Source organism: Lissotriton vulgaris, chromosome 4_1 (genome assembly GCF_964263255.1).
Source record: "Lissotriton vulgaris chromosome 4_1, aLisVul1.2, whole genome shotgun sequence".
NCBI lineage: Eukaryota > Metazoa > Chordata > Amphibia > Caudata > Salamandridae > Lissotriton > Lissotriton vulgaris.
The window spans coordinates 170,269,878-170,290,517 of record NC_141691.1 but is presented as its reverse complement, the minus strand read 5'-3'; the positions used below and the strand labels follow the sequence as shown (position 1 = coordinate 170,290,517).

Sequence of the window (20,640 nt, the reverse complement as noted above, 5' to 3'; positions counted from 1 at the left end):
TTATTTGGAGGTCGCATATGCATTCCAATATGATAAACGTTCAATAGCTTTGGCATGTGATCAAGGTTATCACCAAAAGCCTAATGCTGCAAATAAACCTAAGGGGTGCATTTTAGCCTGTAAAGGTGCAAGCTACTTCTCACTTTTCAAGTGAATCAGATTTAAACTATTTTATTTTACTTTATCTGAATAAGAATCATATTCTCTCTATCAGATACTGGCCTCTTGTTCCCAGACACCACTGTACCTCTGAAGTTGCTCTTCTATACTGCAAAAGTCCCGTCTGAGTCTTAGGTGTGGTGCAACAAATACCCTCTTACTGGGGGCGCTGGACCAGCTTGCAGTGTTTAACAGGTTGCAAAATTAAAAAATACATTGGAATCGTTAGTTATTAGGTGTCATAGTTATGTTTCCAAGAATTAATAATTGAAGAGATAATTTCATCAAAAACTAAGGATGGAAAAAAGTGTACTTTAGGGTACTATTATAGTCATTCTTGTTGCACACAATCTCAATCAGCAATTGCAAAAAATGCAAATGTATACATTACTCAAAACGAAGTAAAAAGGAGCATGCGCTTTATTCTTTTTTCACTTTTTAATAAAACTAGATCTTGCACTTTCTTTTAACATACAGATTACAATACAGTGACATTTCACAACTTGCAGGTACATATGTTCATGAAGGTGTTTATTATTGTCCATTTCTGTTCTAATAAACCCAAGAACTGCTTTATCGTGGAAAAAGCTTGCATCACCCAACATGTGTTTTGTTCACGTTCAATACTGTAGAACACTTTCATATAACCAGAAATTGAATGAAGGTCATAAAAGTGCTAAGTTAATCAATTTATCATGGAGGACCACAACTAGGTCATGCCAACAGAGATACTAATGTCAGAAAAATATAAGCATTGGTTTACAAAACGTAGATTAGAATTAGAACAGCTAGCCTTCCGCCAGCCTCCGTAGAACAGCGCCAAAGCCAGCCTTTGCAACCTGCAATGGGGTCTTGTCTTCCTTATTTTCAATGTATATGCTTGCACCTTGTTGCACCAACAGCTTTGCTTCATCTACCCGCTCTTCGTCACACGCCAAATGACTGAAAGAGACATGCCTGATTATTTCCACTATAATTGCAAATTCGAAACAGATTGCTTGAGAATAATCACACAGTTTGTTCTCAATTGGATTTGCCAGATAATGTATGTATGTAAGTGTACACAAATATACAGGTTTTCAGATATCAAGTGCACTTTCAAATGCTACTGTGCATGTCCCGCACACCAGTAGATCACCTTTACTGCTCTTAACCTACCACTGGGTCAATCTAAAGCACAAATAGCTTTTGTGCCTTAATATGTTCCACCTTTGGGCTTACATCTATAAAGCTTCCGACTCTACAGAGGATCTTTTAGTATACACCAGAAGACGACGCTAGTGCAGTAAGGTTGAGCAACAAAGTTCAGCTTTGAAATACAAAAAAGACTGACAAAACGGCAGCTTCAGTTGGAAGGCTGATGTAGAAAGGAAAAAAATGCACCTACAAGTGCTTAGTCAGTTGCATAATAAGATCACAGAGATGCAGCTACTTGATCAGTGCCATCTGCAATTAGCAAGGGAACCCAGACCCCGGCACTGTTCATATATTTTTACTTTAATTTTCAAGGATAAAAACAGGTATAAACAAATAAAAGTAATTTCAGATATAGTGATTTTAACTGTAACATAAAACACAAAGGCGTTTCCTGTCCATCCACAACCTACCTCATCACGATTTGTCCCAGGCTGCTATTCAGAATCAACTAGGTGTAACAAAGATCAAACATAAGATCCATCTTGAGTGAACTAGTATGTGGAGAATCTCTAAGCAGCTATCCACTTGCCTCTATGCGTTCAAGTCTTGGATGCAGTCAGCCTAATGCATACTACATAAACCACCTGTTTTTAAACTAAAATCCCTTCTCCGCTTAACGGGTTTTGTATCCTTCACCCTAGATTGAGCAAATCCCCTTTCCAGTTCCTGAAAGGCTAAATCAAATGTGTATACATGTTGAGCAAAAGAAATTTCTTCCTATAACATGGCACATTTTTAGGGTCATCGTCATCAAGTAATTGAATATGATGAAGGAGGCTTTTTGAGTAGGACGTTCCAAACTGTACAACAGCCCGGAAGACCTCTCTTTGGGGTATCATGTTTGTCAGAGTAGTGTAGTCTGTATGCCCATTCACAGACAATGTTCGGTTATGTTAAATTAACTTGCTATAGCGCATAAATCTCACCCGAAGGTGTACCCCGGCGCTTCGCTTAACACAGGAACATCAGGGAGATAGGATTTAAAATGGTGCTATTTATCAGAACTATGGTCATTAGTACTAAAATCTTAGCAGTCATAACTAATGCTGAAGCCAACACAAGGAAAGTTTCAAGCATGTCACATCACACATCCACATTCCCATGTGTTTAATTTCTCAGAGAATTCACATGTACCTTCAGCCATGTAACTACTTGGCTGCATCATCTACTTGATTTACAGTACACCGTGTCATGCTACTTTCTCTGCACACCTTACTTCACTGCTTGTCCTGCAGTCGGAATACGATCTTTCAGCATGTCCCCCTCAGCATCTGTACCATGCATCTCACCTCTACCTTTTCTGGCTTTTATTGACACCTTTGGGTCCAATGATTTTCTATGGAGAGGGTTGGGAGGACTCCTGCTCAGCACATTTGTTGCTATTTGATTATGCAAACAATGCACTCTTGCATAAGTGCACAGATGGAAGTAATCTAACAAATTTGCCATCTTCCAAAATAATTCTGTTCAAGGTGAGATAGCTTTGTGGCTGGAAGTACCACACATAGGTCAGAGAGTTGGAACATTCCTGCTCTTTCCTGTTTATATGAACACTTTCAAAATGGAGTTTCATAAATAAAAGCATGGTGATATTGCGCATATTTGTTAGAACTATCACTAAGTTTGTTTTCAAGGCCCTCAGCCAAATACACACATACTCTAAAAATAAAGTGTACCCATGGAGGCATACAATCAGGCCTAGCTGGCATCCCTGTTACCATGCCGGGAGCTTTGCTCTGAACCACGCTATTACTCGCATATAGGAGGTGAAATAAACGCCGCTGAGGCTCCTCAATACACTGTTCTTTGGAGTTACCATACTGCGAGACTCTGCAGTGATATAGGATATCCACGTAGTATCTTCCTGAGTGTGACGCATTATATATATGTGGAAGAGTATCCATTAAATTCTATTTAAAAGCTGTGGATTCGGCATCACGCATCCATCATGTGGTTATTACCGTCAGCTCGCTGGTTTATTATAACATATGAATACTATGCCCTGACGAAGTTACGTAAAGTAACGAAATGCGTTGGCTTGTTTGTTTCATCGGGTAAAATCACCAAAATAAAGAAGAAAACTATTTGGACTTAAAACAACGTCTCTGATTTCAATGAGTGCGCCTTCCGCCTTTTGATGAAAACTAGCTGGCATGTATGCATTACTTGGAAAGCCAAGCTACACACAACAAAAGCCAGGTTAATAGTCAGATTTGATCCTGTTCTCCAAATAGATTGTTTTCTTTAATCCAGTTTAAAATTGACCTTGCGATAAGGCATGTAATTGATGAGTGTGCTCATAGAAGTTACATGCAGTCAATAGCTCAGGAAGCATCAGAGCTGTCCAAGTGGGATCAACTGGTTGTGTAAGTTGTGGAATTCAGAGTAGACTTGCAGTTAGTGAGTTGCACATGTTAATACTCTGGCAGTGGAAGAAATGTTGAGATCGGCATTTTGTTATCAAGGATGGATGAGGCCAGACTAGCTTTCATGAACAAATGTAATAAAAGGTGGACAGAATCCATGTGCAAGGTTGCTCTAATGGTATTACCAAGTTACTGACATAATTAATCAACTTTCCTGTGCCAGGGCTTGTAAATTCCCTGCCTACAAGAATAACCTCCTGTCCTCGGTGGAAATGGATTGCCCAGAAGACTACTCAGAGATGTGTGTTCAAAGCTGAGGTGCATAGTCCTCTTTAAATCCGCCACCACCTCTGTCCATTAGCTCTGTACTATCTGGCATCGCCAAGCCAGGTGCAGCTGACATCACAAAGTGGGCAATTGTTCTGCTGAGTTGGGGATATGTGGTGAAGATCTTTGGGGTTCAGATAGGTCCTATAAATTGTAGTGTACCAGCTTAATGCGGTCATTGAAAGAGACTAGGAGCATAAGGTCACAAATATGCGTCAAGTCCCCATCATCCAATGGAGTTTCTAGATTGGCATTCTAAGCCATATGGGCAGCAGGGGGAAACCAGTCATGTCAGCTCGCATTGCCTTATATAGCACAGTGTGAACAAATGCCGTCCTGCTCCAAAAGACAGCAAGATCCCCAGGGTGATGCAGGATCGGGCGAGGAGGGGTAAGAGTGCCCGAATTCTTCGCAAGCCTTTTAGAAGGTTATGAAGGTCTCTCCGGGGTATAAAAGTCTCCAAGTATGGCACAACTACCCTCCCGCCATGCTTGGAAGGACATAATGTCCATCATTTGTCTAACGGGCATCAACATCCAACTCTGGTGTTTACAGTGGAATGGGTCTCATTTCAAAACGGTCTCAGCGAAGCACTCTGATCTCCTTTCTGCACCACATTATCTTTTCTTGCCCAAGGATAGTGACAGTGGGCCTCCTAAAGATGAAGGTGGATGACATTGCAGGCACAGTGTTGTTGAAGTGTAAAGTATAGGAAAAAAACAGTGTTGGACATAGACTCAGTCTGTAGGAATGAGACAAAACTTTCTGTAAAACACTTTGCAAATTCAGAGCCGCTCGTGCCTATTACTGAGCAAGGTAATAGTTGCTAAATTTTAGGTTCCTTTCATGAAGCGTTAAATGTTGGTGATTGCCTGAATGGAGAGGAAAAATAAACTGGAAACAAAATAATTCCAGTTTGGCAAACTAATGTTGGGTACTAATGTCAGTAAAAATCCCTCTGTAAAGGATGTATGCAATGCAGTGATCCTGAAGTTGTCTAAAATAGTATGCATAAATGACAGGTCAGAGTTCGGTCTGTCAGAAAGCCAACTGAATCAAATTGAAAGCTGTTTAATCCAGGAACAGAGCTATGGATTCTGTTGACCAATGCCCACTGTAGAACCCTTTATCGCTTTACATGGGCGAAAAGGTTAGTGATGGAAAGCTCGGACTTACGAGGCGTTGTATTTGACTGGAAGGGTGTAGGAATGGAAATGTGGCCTATGTTGTGTCTTAGTGCAGTATCATTTTATCCGTTGCTGCTCTCAAAGTGTTGCTGCCAGCACATAGCTTGCTGCAATGAAAAGGAAGGGAGAGAGAGAGAAAGGGAGAGAGAGAGAAAGGGAGAGAGAGAGAGAGAGAGAGAGAGAGAGAGCGAGAAAGGGAGAGAGAGAGAGAGAGAGAGAGAGAGAGAGAGAGTGAGTGAGAAAGGGAGAGAGAGAGAGTGAGTGAGAAAGGGAGAGAGAGAGAGAGAGAGAGAAAGAAAGGGGGAGAGAAAGAAAGGGGGAGAGAGAAAGAGAGAGAGAGAGAGTGAGTGAGAAAGGGAGAGAGAGAGAGTGAGTGAGAAAGAGAGCGAGAGAGAGAGAAAGAAAGGGGGAGAGAGAAAGAAAGGGGGAGAGAGAAAGAAAGGGGGAGAGAGAAAGAAAGGGGGAGAGAGAAAGAAAGGGGGCGAGAGAGAGAGAGAGAGCGAAGGGGAGAGGGAGAAGGAGAAGGAGATAGAGAAGGAGAGGGAGAGAAAGGAAGAGGGAGAGGGAGAGAAAGGAAGAGGGAGAGGGAGAGGGAGAGAAAGGAAGAGGGAGAGGGAGAGAGACTTGTGCGTTAATCACCTCCTTAAGGGGAGTATTAGGAAGCACCAGCTTAATCTGTTAAAATTTGAACAAATTATATTTACAGAAAAAAAGCTATGCAACAAACGTCCAAGCAAAATAACCCTTCAGAACCTGCAAACCCTTTTTACTGATAAACTTCCCTCACCCCTCTCTCCCAAATGTGTAAATGAGGTCCAAAAGCTTGGAACAGCCTGAACCCAGGTGTTTGAAAACAGCAGGAGTGTCTCAGTTCAGAGGGGAAACTCAAGATGTTCCTAATACATAATGCTCTCTCGGAGATCACTCGGGAATAGTCTCACAAGATGACTTAACTGTGATTGGCTCCTCCTGTCACGATAACTCTGTGTTTAAAGAGGACCTGAAGGAGCTACTGATGATATCACTGGTGCAACTAAGATGATCTCAACTTTCGCTACCCGGAGGATACCTCTCTTCAGCTTACAAGAGGAATTGAAATGCAATTGTGAATGTTTTCTCGGTTTATCTTGATAACTTTTTTCCACTTCAATACTTCTCTAAACCTTTACACCTCATTTTATTTCTGAGACACTCAGAAGCAACTTACAAGCGGCTTTTGATGCCCAACAAATCACCAATAAATATATATGTAAATAATGACCACAGATGAAGACCAACAAGGTTGTAGAGCTTACTGAGATTACTTTCTTTTTTACAACACAACTTTTTGGGGAACATCCTTTACAACACAACTTTTACGACACAGTACCTTTACGACGCAACTTTTTCAACGCAAACCATTACAAGGCATTGCGCTGGGGGGGCGCTCTAGGATAGGGAATACGTTTAATTTACTATCCAACACCTTCCCTAGTGTCCACGGGGACCGGAGTTGGAATAGTAAATTAAACTATTCACTATCCAGCACCCTTTTACATTATGCGTTGTAAAGGCATGCGTTGTAAAACTTGCATTGTAAAGGCATGCGTTGTAAAAGCATGCGTTGTAATGTCATACATCCCAATTTTTAATTCAATAATTGATCTTTACAGCACCTTCTTTCATTACTGATAAGCCTTTTGCCGGTCCCTTGAACTAAAGTCACAAAACTTAGAATATACCTACATTCTCTACCTTGTGTATCCCTCTAAGGTGCCTAACTGTTCCCATATCCCTACTACGTGCCATCTTTGTAGCTTGCTGTCCCTAACGGATTGTTATTTGTGTGTACGCGCACTCACAGCCCTGGATAAACTGCTCCAGAGGAGGCTTTACCCAAGACTTACACAATCCTATTTTGGACACTTATACCTTTTAACTTGGGCACTATAGCCCACAGAATACCTATTACTGGCAATGAGATCACTGTAAGAGAGATATGTACTGTGCTGGTTACTTACAGAGGCGTATTTCCTTCAATGTCCTGTATATTCGTCGAAGCGCGGTGTTTGAGAAGTATTTGAATCATCCTAAGGTTGCCCTTCGCAGCTGCTCGATGCAGGGGAGTTGAATGTAAAGAATCAGTTGCATCTGGATTAGCTCCACTGGATAGAAGCATGACAGCAATCTAGAACAGGTATGACAAATGTAAACACTTATTTGCCAACAGGAACTTTTTCTGTAGGTGTTTTTTTAAATAGTAACTTTGTCCCTCACTAGTTTGTATATGAGGGCCCAATGAAAAGGAAGACTGAAAAGTAAACCTGGAGTTTTCAGTGTTAACAGTCTGAATGGATATTTTATCACAATTTGTTGGAAAAAGCTGAAGCACTCGCCCAGGTACGCAAAACAATTTGAGACCCAGAGCAGAACGCCTGTATCAACACGGTTTCTATTTTTTGAGAATTTGATATAGCAAGGCATGCCTTTACGGCCAATGCTGGAAGTTTACATTACATATGTGCCTACACTGTCTTGGGCCCTTCTGGAACCAAGGAGGTGAGCATTCCTGTAGACAAGCTATATTGGCTTCAGGGAGTTGTCTGGGCCCTAAAGAAGGCACTCTACTAGCTTGAACAGTTTGTTCTGCCCTAAACTCTTGCCCCCATGGGGGATTCGGATGATGTACCTTGCCCGCAATACCAACCATAGCACCCGACTAAACCTACCTTGGTTAATGTGCAGTGCTTAAATAACCATCTGCAGAGGACCTTCTTCGTGCACAAGGCACTTCCCCCACTCTGGCCACATGAACCATTTGGCCGCAGGTGGAACAACGTCAATTCCTTTTATAGGTAACTTACGCTGCTCCTTGAACACTTGCACGTAGAAGGACATTACCCTTTTAGCCACAAACCCGGACAGTGAACACTGAATATCCTCCCTCCCTTATTTGACAAGGAAGTTTTTATTATTGTACTGTATTGATTTATTTATTTTACTGCCTTCAAAACATATAGTAATGATTTTAATTAATCGTTAAATACACCTTACTTACTGCTGGAAGTTTTAAATGGGGCAAGGGGTGCCAGAGTGCTACTTTCTGAATTACACGTGCCATTCTCGGTTATCAGGGATCAAAAGATACTATTATGTGAGCAACTGATAAATCAAATTCATTGCAATGTGACCAGGTTCATGTTCTCAAACCATTTCCAGAAAGGCAGAGATTACAAGTAAAAATAATAGGGGGTGATCTTCAACCAATTGTTTCAAGTCTATTTCACATAATATTATAGTAAGTACTGACAAACCAGTATTGCCATATTAACATTTTCATTATTTACTTATGTCAATTTCATAACTCCGACTAGTCACCGAGTTTTATTGAGGCGTGACACGCATCTGTTCATTATTTGTGTCACCTGCGATTCCTGTACCAGTCTATCTTCTTTGAGGGACATTAATACGGATTTCTAAATTTCAAATGGTACACACGGAGGTCGACCCTAGAAGGAAGGAGTTTTTTTGGCTGTGCATAAGGCTCGCAGTAGCATTTTGTAAATTCTGCAGGTGGCCGTGCTAAAATAATGGAAGTCCATACTGGAAAGCATTCATGCAATCAAGATGAGGATTGACCACACACCCACTACATGCACAGTCATGAAGGGCAGATTCTGGGGGTGAAATTCCTCTGCATAGCTACAGGAACCTATGCTACCCTGCCATCACACATTTTATGGACACCCCGGTTGGCTCAGATGTCTTATGTAACCTAACGTATACACCTTTTTCTGAGTGTAGCTTCTGTACTCCCTACCCGGGTTTTGTGAGATTGACTGTAGTAGAGTATGTATGTAGTTGTACGTGCAGGCCTTTTTACATATACCCGAGGAGAGGTGCTACCTAAGCACTCCCTCCAACACCCAAGCTCCTGTAAAACTTGCATTTCTCCAACAACTCTAGGGAATGAAAGAAGGATGCCAGTGAATGTTTTTTAAAAAGTGAGAGAGATGCACAAGATGGTGGACTCCACTGTACAGGGCTAGTGTCATCCTGCTTGAAACATGAGAAACATCCAGGTAGAAGAAGGTGCTCCATCACCTTTACAAGCAGACAAAGGGTATCCCTGACTTTGACGTGTCTGAGGGGTGCCTAATTTGCCACTCCAGAAGTACACTGAAATGGCTGATCTTGATCCCCAAGCAAAGAGAGTCATCCAGCCAACTGCAAGAGGTCTTGCTGGATCCAGTATTAACAGATCCACTGCACTAGCCCTTACGGTTCTGAATATATCACCAGTTGAAGTATTGGTAACACTTTTCTTCAACAGAGCTAGTGGCTACATTGACTAGAAGTCCCAGTTATCGGTGGATGCTCCACCACTATAATAAAACCTCTTCCGCGATCAGAAGATTTCCTTAACCAGCCCACAAATTGAACCGTTCGAACCAGTTTGACTGTTAACTAGTTACAGCACTCCAATGACCAATGTAAACCATTGTGGCCACGGGTAGCCAGCCACCTGGACTCAAAAGGAAAAAGCCAAGGATTTCTGAGGGTGGGAACATTGCGGTTTGGTTTTTGAAATATCCATTATTAAGAACAATAGCTGGACTCTTTTTTTTAGGAGTGTCTCCTTGTATCCACGTACATCCTCTGGTACCAGAAACAGCTCCATCAAAGTAGTACTTGGATACTCGAATCGCTGCTAGCATCAATATTTTACTACTCCATCCCAAAGCATTCCCCGTAATGCAACACAGGCCTTAGTGCTCAATGATATTTTGTTTCTACCCCTTGCATGCTGATGACGGCCCCCATCTGGCATGCACTACGGCGCTTGTGTGCTGATGACGGCTGGGGGCCGTCATAAACCCGCCCACTCGCAATTTTGCCGCACAGGCGCAGAATCGCAGCAGCATGCAAGGGGTTAAAACCGCTTCTCTCCATCCACTGTCAGCGCGTTTGAGTACGCAGTTAAGCTTGCGATCAGACAAAAAGTTCTAGAAATCGTTAAGTCTATCTAGGCGTCACTGATCTAGGCAAGGATGAGTACAGTTCCTCGATATGTCTACTGAAGTAAGGCAAGTGAGTATATGTTGAAGAGAAGTGGTGAGAGAGGAACCCTGGAGATCTCCAATTGAAGGTGACGGATTCAAAGAAGGGTTCAAGTTTTCCTGAATGCATTTAGGAATTCAGGCATGACAAGAATACTTCCCGTGGTAATCACAAGCAGCAATGTTTGCTTGCACTCTTTTCACCATTGTTGGTAATGTTTACCAGGTTATCGCCAGTTGTTAGGTCAGTAGGTCTTCACCTTGTAGCACAGACAGAATTGGAACACAGAGGTGTCATGGAGATCAGTTTGGTTTGTCTTGTCAAGAACAGAAAACAGACAAAGAGACATACACTCCATGTAATGTTAAAAACAAATTAAACCCTCCTCGAAAGAGTGGCAAATCGTAAACATAAGCATTGTAATTCAGTTAAAACCATTAGTTCTTTAATCTGACCTAAAGATGGCATTACATGATATTCAAATAACTTACATTAATGTTCCTAAAATATACATCTAAGAGTTAATCAATGAAGGAATGTGTAAAAATAACCACACATGATATCAAAACAGATAGTTCCTTATCAACAAGGTTAGGAATCATTGCTCGTGGAGACAGCTCATACGACTCCTTTAAGGTCACATGGCATACCTTAGGGCGCTCTAGCTGACTGATTCCAGGGTATCTTGAGAAGCAGTCTAGCTGCAGCTATCTGTACAACCTGTAGCCTATTGATGACGTATTTAGGTGACCCAAGGTATAGTGAGTTGCCATAATCGAGTCTCGAGACCACCAAGGCTTGTACCACCGCTCTTCTTGAGTTCTCTGGGATTAGGCTCAGAATTTCCCCAATCATCTGAAGTATACCAAAACATATGCCCGCCAATTATTTGGCTTGCGTCTCCATAGTTAAATTCTGATCGAGCCACAAACCCAGATTTTCTATGGAGCATTTAGAGTTGAGGGGACCCCAGTTTGATGGCCAAGTGATCTCTAAGCAAGGGCTGAAATTGCTGCCCAGGATCAGGAGTTCAGTTTTGTCCCCATGCAGCTTGAGACGGCAATCAGCCATCCATGTCCCTAGATTTCCAGACATGGAATTAATTGCCTATGGTTGGAATTAATAGTGTCGGATATTGACACCACTAATTGGGTGTCATCAGCATATGACACAATGGAGAGTTCAAACTCCTGTACTATGTGAGCCAATGGGCTCATACAGATATTAAAAAGGGTCAGGCTCCGGGAGGATCCCGGAGGTACTCCCCAAGGGGCTGAGAAAGTGTCTGAGAAGATGCCGGCCTCTATACACTGTAAAGATCTGTCACTCATAAATGAGGCCACCCATTGGTTGGCTGTACCTCTAATCCCAATGCTTTTGAACCTATTAGCAAGAATGTTGTAGTCTACCGTGTCAAGGGCGTGCTTAGATCTAATATCACAATAGTCGGGCCATTCCCTGATCTAGTACGCTTTTTAAGTTTTTGATGACCATAAGTAGAGCCGACTCCGTACTATGCTCCGGCCGAAAGCCCATCTGGGTTCCGGAAACTGTGAAATAGTACTGTTCACATGTTTCTCCGCGATCTTTCCCAAAAGAGGGCAGTAAAGAGATCGGGTGATAGTTTGCAATGACCGCTGGGTCTAGTTGAGGTTTTTTTAATAGCGGTTTTACAATGGCATGCTTCCACTCTTTATGTACTATCACTTTTTCAAGAGATAGAAAGTTGAAGCTGGTGAGTTGCGTCAAACTCGCAACACAGACCTGTTCCGTTTGGTGCTACAGTTATGCCTGGTCAACCCTCCTATATATTTTTAGGATTGGGTGATAATAGCTTGAAATGCTGGCTGATTTTTTCTAGACCAGGTTTACCACTTTCTGATGATCAGAAAGTGGTGAACCTGGTCTAGAGAAATGAATAGCTTGAAATGCTGGCTATCACCCAATCCTAAAAATATATAGGAGGGTTGACCAGGCATAACTGTAGCACCAAACGGAACAGGTCTGTGTTGTTGCGAGTATTTAGAGAGGGGGACGACCTGTTCCAATAATCCCCTTAGCTCCTTAATGTAACAGGAGTTGCGTCAAACCACAGCCCCCAGACTCCCTTTTGGGCAAGAATATGGGGCAATACAGGGTCTTTAGGGGACCCCGATTTAATGTTCTATAAAAGGGAACCCGCCTGTTCTTCGCTTAGTTTAGGGTACGAAAACATAGCTGGGGGAGAGATCGTTGTCGTCTGCTCTGTGCTGGAAGGAAGTACCTGGATGCTCTTAGGTACTGTGGTTGCTGCTGGCCTCTGGCTCATGTTTGAGTGAAGGGAATTATAAATCTTTTCCGCCTTAATCTTGAAAAACGTGGCCAACTCATTACATCTTTCTTTTGAACATTGAGCAATGTATGTGCCTGATTCAACTGTTGTGAGAGATTTCACGATTCTAAACAGCTCCTTGGAGAAGTGAGAAGCCCTCTTTATGTTATCTTCAAAAAAGGCGGCTTGTGCTTTCTTAATATTCCTATGGGACTGCTGGATAGCTGCCTTGTATGCTATTTTGAGCTCAGGGTAATTAGTATTCCTCCAGCTTCTTTCTAGCTTGTTATAGTTTTTCCTTTGGTTGACCAGCTGGGGGCTGAACCAGGAAGACCTGTTGGAATTATTAAGCTTTATTGAACCAGGTTTCCTAAAACATCTGTCTGCAGTTCCATTCATCCAGGTTGTCCAATTTTTCTGCGCTTGCTTCAAATCACTTGTTTCTGGTGGTGCATTCGCCTCAAGGTCTGTAAGCCAGGCTTCAGGGACCAGCCTTGGCCATTTGAGTCCTTGCACTGGGCAACTACCCTTAGGATTTACTATGGGGGGTTTTAAATATCGAATGGGGATAAAAGAATGATCTGACCAGGGCATCAAGATGGGAGCAAGCGTTGTTTGGGATTGAATGAAAAATACACTCAGAGGGCATCTTAGCGGTGTGGTTACTGACTTGCTCCCAGCCATATGCCACCATCAGACTGTTCTAGACCCCTGGGTAGAGACGCCTAACTCTCTGGGTCTGGAAACAAAGCACATCCTGGTCAGAGGTGTCATGCCTTCTCCCACAGGATGGGCAGGGTCTTCAAAGAGGGAGCTTCAAAGGCCTGCCGCCTTTGTTAGCTGCCCTAGCCTTTTGCTGCTATGAGCAACTGACTTCCACCGGTTCAAACCCCATTTTGAGCTTGAAAACCGTCTGGAAAACCTAGCCAGGAAAGGAGGTGTGCCCACCTTTGCCAACCCCACTTCTCATGTGAGGAAGGCGAAGGTCACCTCTTAGTCCCTGCCATCATGAAGATGGGGGGACGCCTCCAATCAGGTAGAGGCCTATGCCCCCTTACCACTGGAGGGTGGCATACCAGGGGGTGTAGACACCCCTGGAACAGGACACATTAGGACCCATTAGTCCCAACCTGCACACTCCTGCAACTTCCCTAAATCTACTTTGCTATAGTATGTACAGAGCCAGCTTCCTACAGTCATCCTGTACATTAAGAAATAATAAATTAACTTAGAAATATGGATAGTTTGTTCTAATATGTAATTTCATACACTAATCGAAACATATGTTGGGCTACTTATTTTACTTCTACTAGCATTTAATTCATTATTCCTACATCTTCTAAATCAAATTATCCATATGTGTCCACTGTAATCCAATCCACTTTAAATCTATACAATTTGTATTATCTGAGAGACTTATTCTGAGTTAAGGAGACCTTATTAACTTTAAATGTCATAAGAGTCTCTTGAGGTATATCACTATACCCCCCCTTTTTGCTCCCTTAGTTGTCCTTTCCCTCATTGAGGATTTCTGTTAATGCATTGCTCTAAATATTTTCACTTTTTAAACTAACCCAGTACTAATATGGTAGCATCTCTAGTTTATACAATAAAGATTTATATTCATTCATAGCATCTCTACCAGGATGAAATCGATCTAAATTCCTTGATCCATTCTGCAATCTGTGGGGTCTAACATCATATTGTTTCTTAGCAAGGACTTTCCTCACTGCCGCGGTCTACAAGAAAAGTATATGGTCTTCCATAGTCCATTTAAGGCGCTTTACTGTGGGAAGCCTTTCAAAGAGATTTTGGGAGATATTACTGCTGTTTGCCGAGCAAGCTTCCAGATTTACTTTGCACCTAAAGCTAAAGCGCTTGCAGGTAATTTACATTATACAAATGTGTGTTCCCATGTCCCTACACACCTTGCAGAAAGGGCAGTGAGGGGTAGACCCTGGGAAATACCGATTCATCTTATGAAGGGAGTAGTATATTGTATATTTGGTAAAATACAGGGAATGCTTGAAAATAGCCCACAGTAAAACTGTATTGTCTCATAAGTAATTGTTACAGCGTACAAATTGACCTTTTTTTATATTTCTTCTTGTAGACTGGTCATGAGTTTGGAATACCACTCATTCAAATCAATTGGCCCAATTGTGCATCTGGTGTCTTTGACGAGGAGAATAAATGCCGTAATTATAGATATTGTTCTTTCTTTTTTTTTAAGTGCCTCTGGAGGTTAATCCAAATTTCTCTTTTAACTCTGAGAAAGATCACATAATGTCTTCTTGGAAAAGATCTCCCATCCACAGTATTACGCACCCCCCCCAGGCCTAGCTTCATTCTATTATAGCATTCAGCATGCATGGATTATCCTACATTGGAGTTAGTTTGTGCTATCTTTGGAGGTAAATGTTTTTGACTATTTACAATGAGCTTAACATCTTAACTATGTTTAAAAGTACATTACATTTTATTTTCTTAAAGAACTTGGGGTAATCAGACTTGAGTATGCATACTTTAGGATAGTTCCATGGCACCATGTCCTCAACTATGCTGAAAAATCAGAGACAGTTTAAGAAATAATTCATTTGTTTGCTCAAAATTTGAAATAAGCTCAATCAAGTGAAAAGAACACCAATAACAGCTGGACAAGAGTAACTCTCTCCAACTAGCTGCACAGCAATCTATTACTAGAATTGAGGGTGAAACACCTAAGCATCAAACAAGTTTAACTACTACTACTATCCTAGGTTATTCTACAGTTTCCTTTTTCTTACACTCTTTAATGTTACCGGAACCAGTTCTTTAGAATTTTCAAGTCATTAAGTCTTTTTTTTCAAGTTGACCAAATTATCCCACTTTAAATGCTCAAAAAAGTCTGTGACAATGTCATGCCATTTCATACATACTGCCAAATTGAAAATTAAAAAAGAATTCTGTTACCACATGCATGACTATTTTTGTAAATGACAATACGTCACTGCCACACCCCTCGTTGCACTAATGTGATTGCTGATACTGGGCTGAGACGAGCAACTTACAAACCAAGTTGGAGGTGAACTCCCGGGTGGGCTGTTTGGTGCTTTCTGCGATTATAAAAATATTGCCCTTTCTTTCAATAAAGATTTATTTCATGCATAGTGGAAATATTCTAACTCACATAATTGGATTACGCAGAGAGCGCCACTGAGAAATTACCTCTTGTCTATTTTTAGAGGCTGCATAATGCAGTGGGGAGCAGCCATTCTGATTCGCAGCATTCACCTGGGCACCTTTTCCAAGCAGGGCTTTTACAATGTCATCGCGGCCTGCTGAGGCAGCAATGTGCAGAGGAGTCCAATCCGCCTTTGGGACAAAAAGAGGATATTTATTTAAACAAAGTAAAATGTTAACAACACTTTTAAATCATTGAAAACGGTGCTGCAATCTAAAAACCCTTATTAATAAAATGTCAATTGAAGTAAAGAAATCTGCGAATCAGACACATCCCAGGCCTTGCACAGATTTATGACATTCTGCGACATCACAAAAATCTTCAGGATAATTCATGGAATTTTATAAAACCACAGAATGTGTGCATACTTCTCTGCCTCAATTATGCACCTGAACAGTCTGCACAGCAGGCAAGTCGCTAAAGGGTGTAAAGCAGATCTGTGCATTTGCTGAGCAAATTCTTTTTTTAAATATTTCCCCAAGGGCAACATATTCTTCTCCTGGAATAACCAATTACTCTGGATCTGCCTTCGCAAACGGGAGATTTCCCTTTTCTTTTCTACACTGGCAACAGGCTCAACCATGTCTGCAGGAGTATTTTTACCTATAGACCAGGTTGGAAAAAGCGGTGTTTGTGAATGTCTACATGAGTATAAGTATGTAGATGTTCCAGGTATTTTGCAAGGTCACGCCTCCATCACACTCCCTTTCCTGCCTCAAACTCTAAAATATTGCAGAAAATGAACAGAGCGCGCACACTTTTGTGCAGAACTAAATTCCATCTGTTAATCTAAATTGGAGAAGTGTGGCTCATTGGTTAGATCAGGCAGAGTGGAGAAGTGTGGCTCATTGGTTAGAGCAGGCAGACCCTGAAGCAGAGGTCAGACCCGGGACCAGGGTTCAATTCCCGACGCGGCAGGGTCTTGAGCTCAAATGTCCACGGACTCGATAATTCTCGCTTCGGTGCCTGACCTAATCATGGGTTCACACTCTGCAACTCTGGGCATTAAGCTTGCTTAATCTCCACAACGGCCCCCCGCGGCGGGATGCCTGGCTTTCACCTTGGGGATGCCCTGTAGGGGCTATCTCACAGGGAAAAGCCAGGACGGGTTCCCAAGGCAAGCGCGGAGATACCCCTTCGGGGGTCGATTCAGGCGCTATATAAGAAACATAATAATAATAATAACATAATAAATCTCCAACCATCATGATTCTGTGGTCAGTGTGGCCTAATGCCAATTAAGTAGCATATCTAGCTGTAGTACTCCCAGCCGACAACCACCATTGCAATGATCCTGGGCTTAAAGTAAGGCATCACACCATGAAGTTAGAATGCTGCAACAGCAAAGAGCCCGACATATTGGTGAATATGGTTTCTAGTCGCAGAAGCTCATGAAATAGTAGATTACGGAGGAGCTGTAGCCTGGACAAAATCAAAATGGTGATCACTGGTATTAGGGGTGTTAAAGGACTAGGGCTACTATTGCAGTCTGGCGACAGACCCTCAACAATGAAAAGGAGTCCTGGAGATTCCACCATCATTGTAACCCCTAAAGCTCTCATGCCACACTGGTGGCGTAGTACAGGAAGCAGAGAGGCGGAGCAGGGAGACAGCAAGGTAAGCAAGAAGCCTGTCAGCAGCAGGTTCCGAAGAAAGAAGGGCAGGAAAGCGAGGAGAGCTCAAGGCACTGCCTGGAAGAGAAACCTCCACCCAGATATTTCTTGGAGGAGGCTGATAAAGTGAGTGACAGTGCTGGAGGCGCGTCTGGGGCCCAATGACTGCCAACATTTAAATAGCCGAGAAAGGGCAGCAGACCCCATCAGGTAGTGCAGACCTTCTGGCTGCATTGCTGGAGGGTAGAGGACAAAGCGACCAACACTTGGTGAGAGGACTACTGGTTCACTGCTCTGGTGGGAACAGAAGCAAAGGCCCCAATACAGACCTGAAGCATGTAGCACACAGCAGGGGTTAATAGAGTATTAGGCTGGATGATAGTGTAAATGCTGGATAATAATAATAAAAGTTTATAAAGCGTGCAAATACCAAGGTGCCTTGACGCGGACAACGGGATCCTCCAGAAAGGCGGTACCGACTAATACGGTACAGATCAATCAATCAGGACACTTGTAAAGCGCACTACATACCCGTGATGGTCTCAAGGCGCTGGGGGTGGGGGGTGGGGGGGGGGGGGCAGGGTGCTGCTACTGATCAAAGAGCCAGGTCTTGAGTAGTCTTTTGAAGGCCAGTAGGTCTTGGGTTTGCCGTAGGTTGGTTGGTGGGGAGGGTGTTCTAGGTCTTGGCGGCGAGGTGGGAGAAGTATCTGCCTCAGGCTGTTCTTCGGATGCGGGGGACAGCGGCGAGGTCGACAGAGCGGAGCTTGCGGGTGGGGGTATAGAAGCCGAGTCGTCTGTGGAGGTACGCTGGGCCGGTGTCGTGGAGGGCTTTGTGTGCGTGGATGAGGAGCTTGAAGGTTATTCTCTTGTTGACGGGGAGCCAGTGCAAGTCTCTCAGGTGGGGGGTGATGTGGCTGTGGCAGGGATGTTGAGGATCAGACGTGCCGAGGCATTTTGGATGCATTTTGGATGCCTTGCAGCCGTCTTAGGAGTTTGGCCGATGCTCCTGCGTAGAGGGTGTTACCGTAGTCCAGCCTGCTGGTGACGAGGGCCTGGGTGACTGTTCTTCTTGTTTCAGTGGGGATCCATTTGAAGATCCTGCGTAGCATTAGGAGGGTGTTGAAGCAGGAGGAGGAGATGGCGCTGACCTGCTTAGTCATGGTGAGGGTGGAGTCGAGGGTGACCCTCAGGTTGCGTGCGTGGTCTGTGGGAGTCGGCGCGGGTCCCAGTGCGGTCGGCCACCAGAGGGTGGACCCAAGGATGAGGACCTCCATCTTGTCCGAGTTCAGCTTCAGTCAACTGATCCTCATCCAGTCGGTGACGGCCTTCATTCCTTCGTGGAGGTTGGTTTTGGCCGTGTGAGGGTCTTTGGTGAGGGAGATGATTAGCTGGGTGTCGTCGGCGTAGGAGATGATGTTGAGGTCGTGTCGATGGGCGACGTGGGCGAGGGGTGCCATGTTGATGCTGAACAGCTTAGGGCCAAGCCCAGGGGAACGCCACAGATGATCTCGTTAGCATTGGAGTGGGGGAGAGGGGGCGGAGGCGGACGCTCTGGGTTCTGCCGGTGAGGAAGGATGTGGTCCAGTCCAAGGCCCTCCCTTGGATTCCAGCGTTGTGTAGGCGTGTGCGTAGGGTGCGTGGCAGACTGTGTCGAAGGTGGATGATAGGTCCAGGAGGATGAGGGCTGCTGTTTCTCCGTTGTCTAGCAGGGTCTTGATGTCATCCGTGGCGGCGAGGAGGGTGGTTTCGGTGCTGTGGTTGCTGCGGAAACTGTACTGGGATGGGTCCAGGATGTTGTTGTCTTCGAGGTAGTGGGTCAGCTGTTTGTTGACTATTTTCTCAGTGACCTTGGCCGGAAATGGGAGCAGGGAGATGGGCAGGAAGTTGGGATCCGCCTTTGGTTTCTTGAGTAAGGCGTTGATCTCAGCGTGTTTCCAGCTTTCCGGGTAGGTAGCTGTCTCGAAGAAGATGTTGACGGCCTTGCTGAGATGGGGGGCGATGGATGCGCAGGCTTTGTTGAAGATGTGGTGGGGGCATGTGTCTAGCGGTGAGCCGGAGTGGATGGTCTTCATGATATCGATGGTGTGGGGGCGTGGCTTGCACGCTGAGGGTGATGGCGGCGTGAGCCCGGAGCTCTGCGCCTATTCCCCACACTAATCCTGTCTGCTGCTGCAGGGAGCCCAGCGCTGTGCCTGGAAAGCATCGGGCCGAGCACGGGCATTGGTGGGGCGATAGCGGAGCGGTCGGGGGCCGCTGAGAGGACCGGCCTCCGCCGAACTGTAGAGACGCCAGAGCCGAGCCGGAAGAATGCCCAAAATGGCGGCCGCAGCGACGGACTCGAAACGTCCGGCTGCTTGAACCGTGTGCTGATGCCTGGGGGTACGGCCGGGACCCGCCGAGGATCGGAACCGGTGGGGAGACGCCCCTTCCCCCCCCCGGGGGCCCTGAGGAGTTCTCTCCCGGTAGATCCGAGGAGCAGCGGAGCGGCCGCGAGCGAGCGGCCCGGGAAGGCTGCGAGGAGAGCGCTGCGCGCTGCGGACACCCTGAGACCTGACAGGCGCGGCTGGGGCCCGGCGTACCGGAGGAATCCTGAACGCTCCCCCCCCCCGTCCCCCCCCTGAACTACGCGGTAAGCCACAGAACTGAGCAACACACAGGGGGGGTTGAGAGAGACACAGGAGGGAGAGAGAGCCCAACGATCAGGAGCGTCCTGGATTGGTCACGAAGGAGGCAAGCACACCAGGGGGTGACTGGGACTGCCTGCTGGGGGGCCCTAGCTGACTCCCGCCACGAGGGCTAGTGAGCCTTGGCCCCGGATAGTGGCGGACGACTGCTGGGAGTAAATCTGATCTCGGCGGCGCTGGGACATCGGAGCCCCACCACTCACGGCCCGGGGCACTGCGCGCATACCCCCTCGTGTCTGTCCCCTACCCGGCGACACTAACTGCCAACGCTGGATGCCTGAACAGGGTGGGTGGCCTTGCTTTGCGAGAGTTCGCACCACGCTGACGAAGCAGTGAGAAGGGCGAGTGCTGAACCGAGCCCCGAGACCACGCGCAGGCCACTATGGGGAAGCCAAAAGGCAAGCAAGAGGAAGCGGCGGCTTCGGGAGCGGCGGAAGGAGACATGGGGGAGCCCTCGGACCTGAAGAGGCTACAAGATCGAATCCTGGAGGCCATAACAGCAACGAGAGTTTGCGCAGGTGGCGTCGGGGCTC

The 20,640-nt window shown here is 44.9% G+C and overlaps 1 protein-coding gene across 1 annotated transcript in view; it reads right to left on the bottom strand.

Moving 5' to 3' along the window:
* Positions 1-578: 578 nt before the first annotated feature.
* The window catches only part of PSMD10 (proteasome 26S subunit, non-ATPase 10), a 111,854-nt gene continuing 91,792 nt past the window's right edge, over positions 579-20,640 (bottom strand). The window contains exons 3-5 of the mRNA XM_086918469.1: positions 15,795-15,941; positions 7,237-7,403; positions 579-1,101 (exon numbers count right to left, since the gene is read on the bottom strand). Coding sequence (XP_086774595.1) covers positions 948-1,101; positions 7,237-7,403; positions 15,795-15,941 — 468 coding nt within the window. The 3' untranslated portion in view covers positions 579-947. The remainder of the gene's footprint in view (positions 1,102-7,236; positions 7,404-15,794; positions 15,942-20,640) is intronic.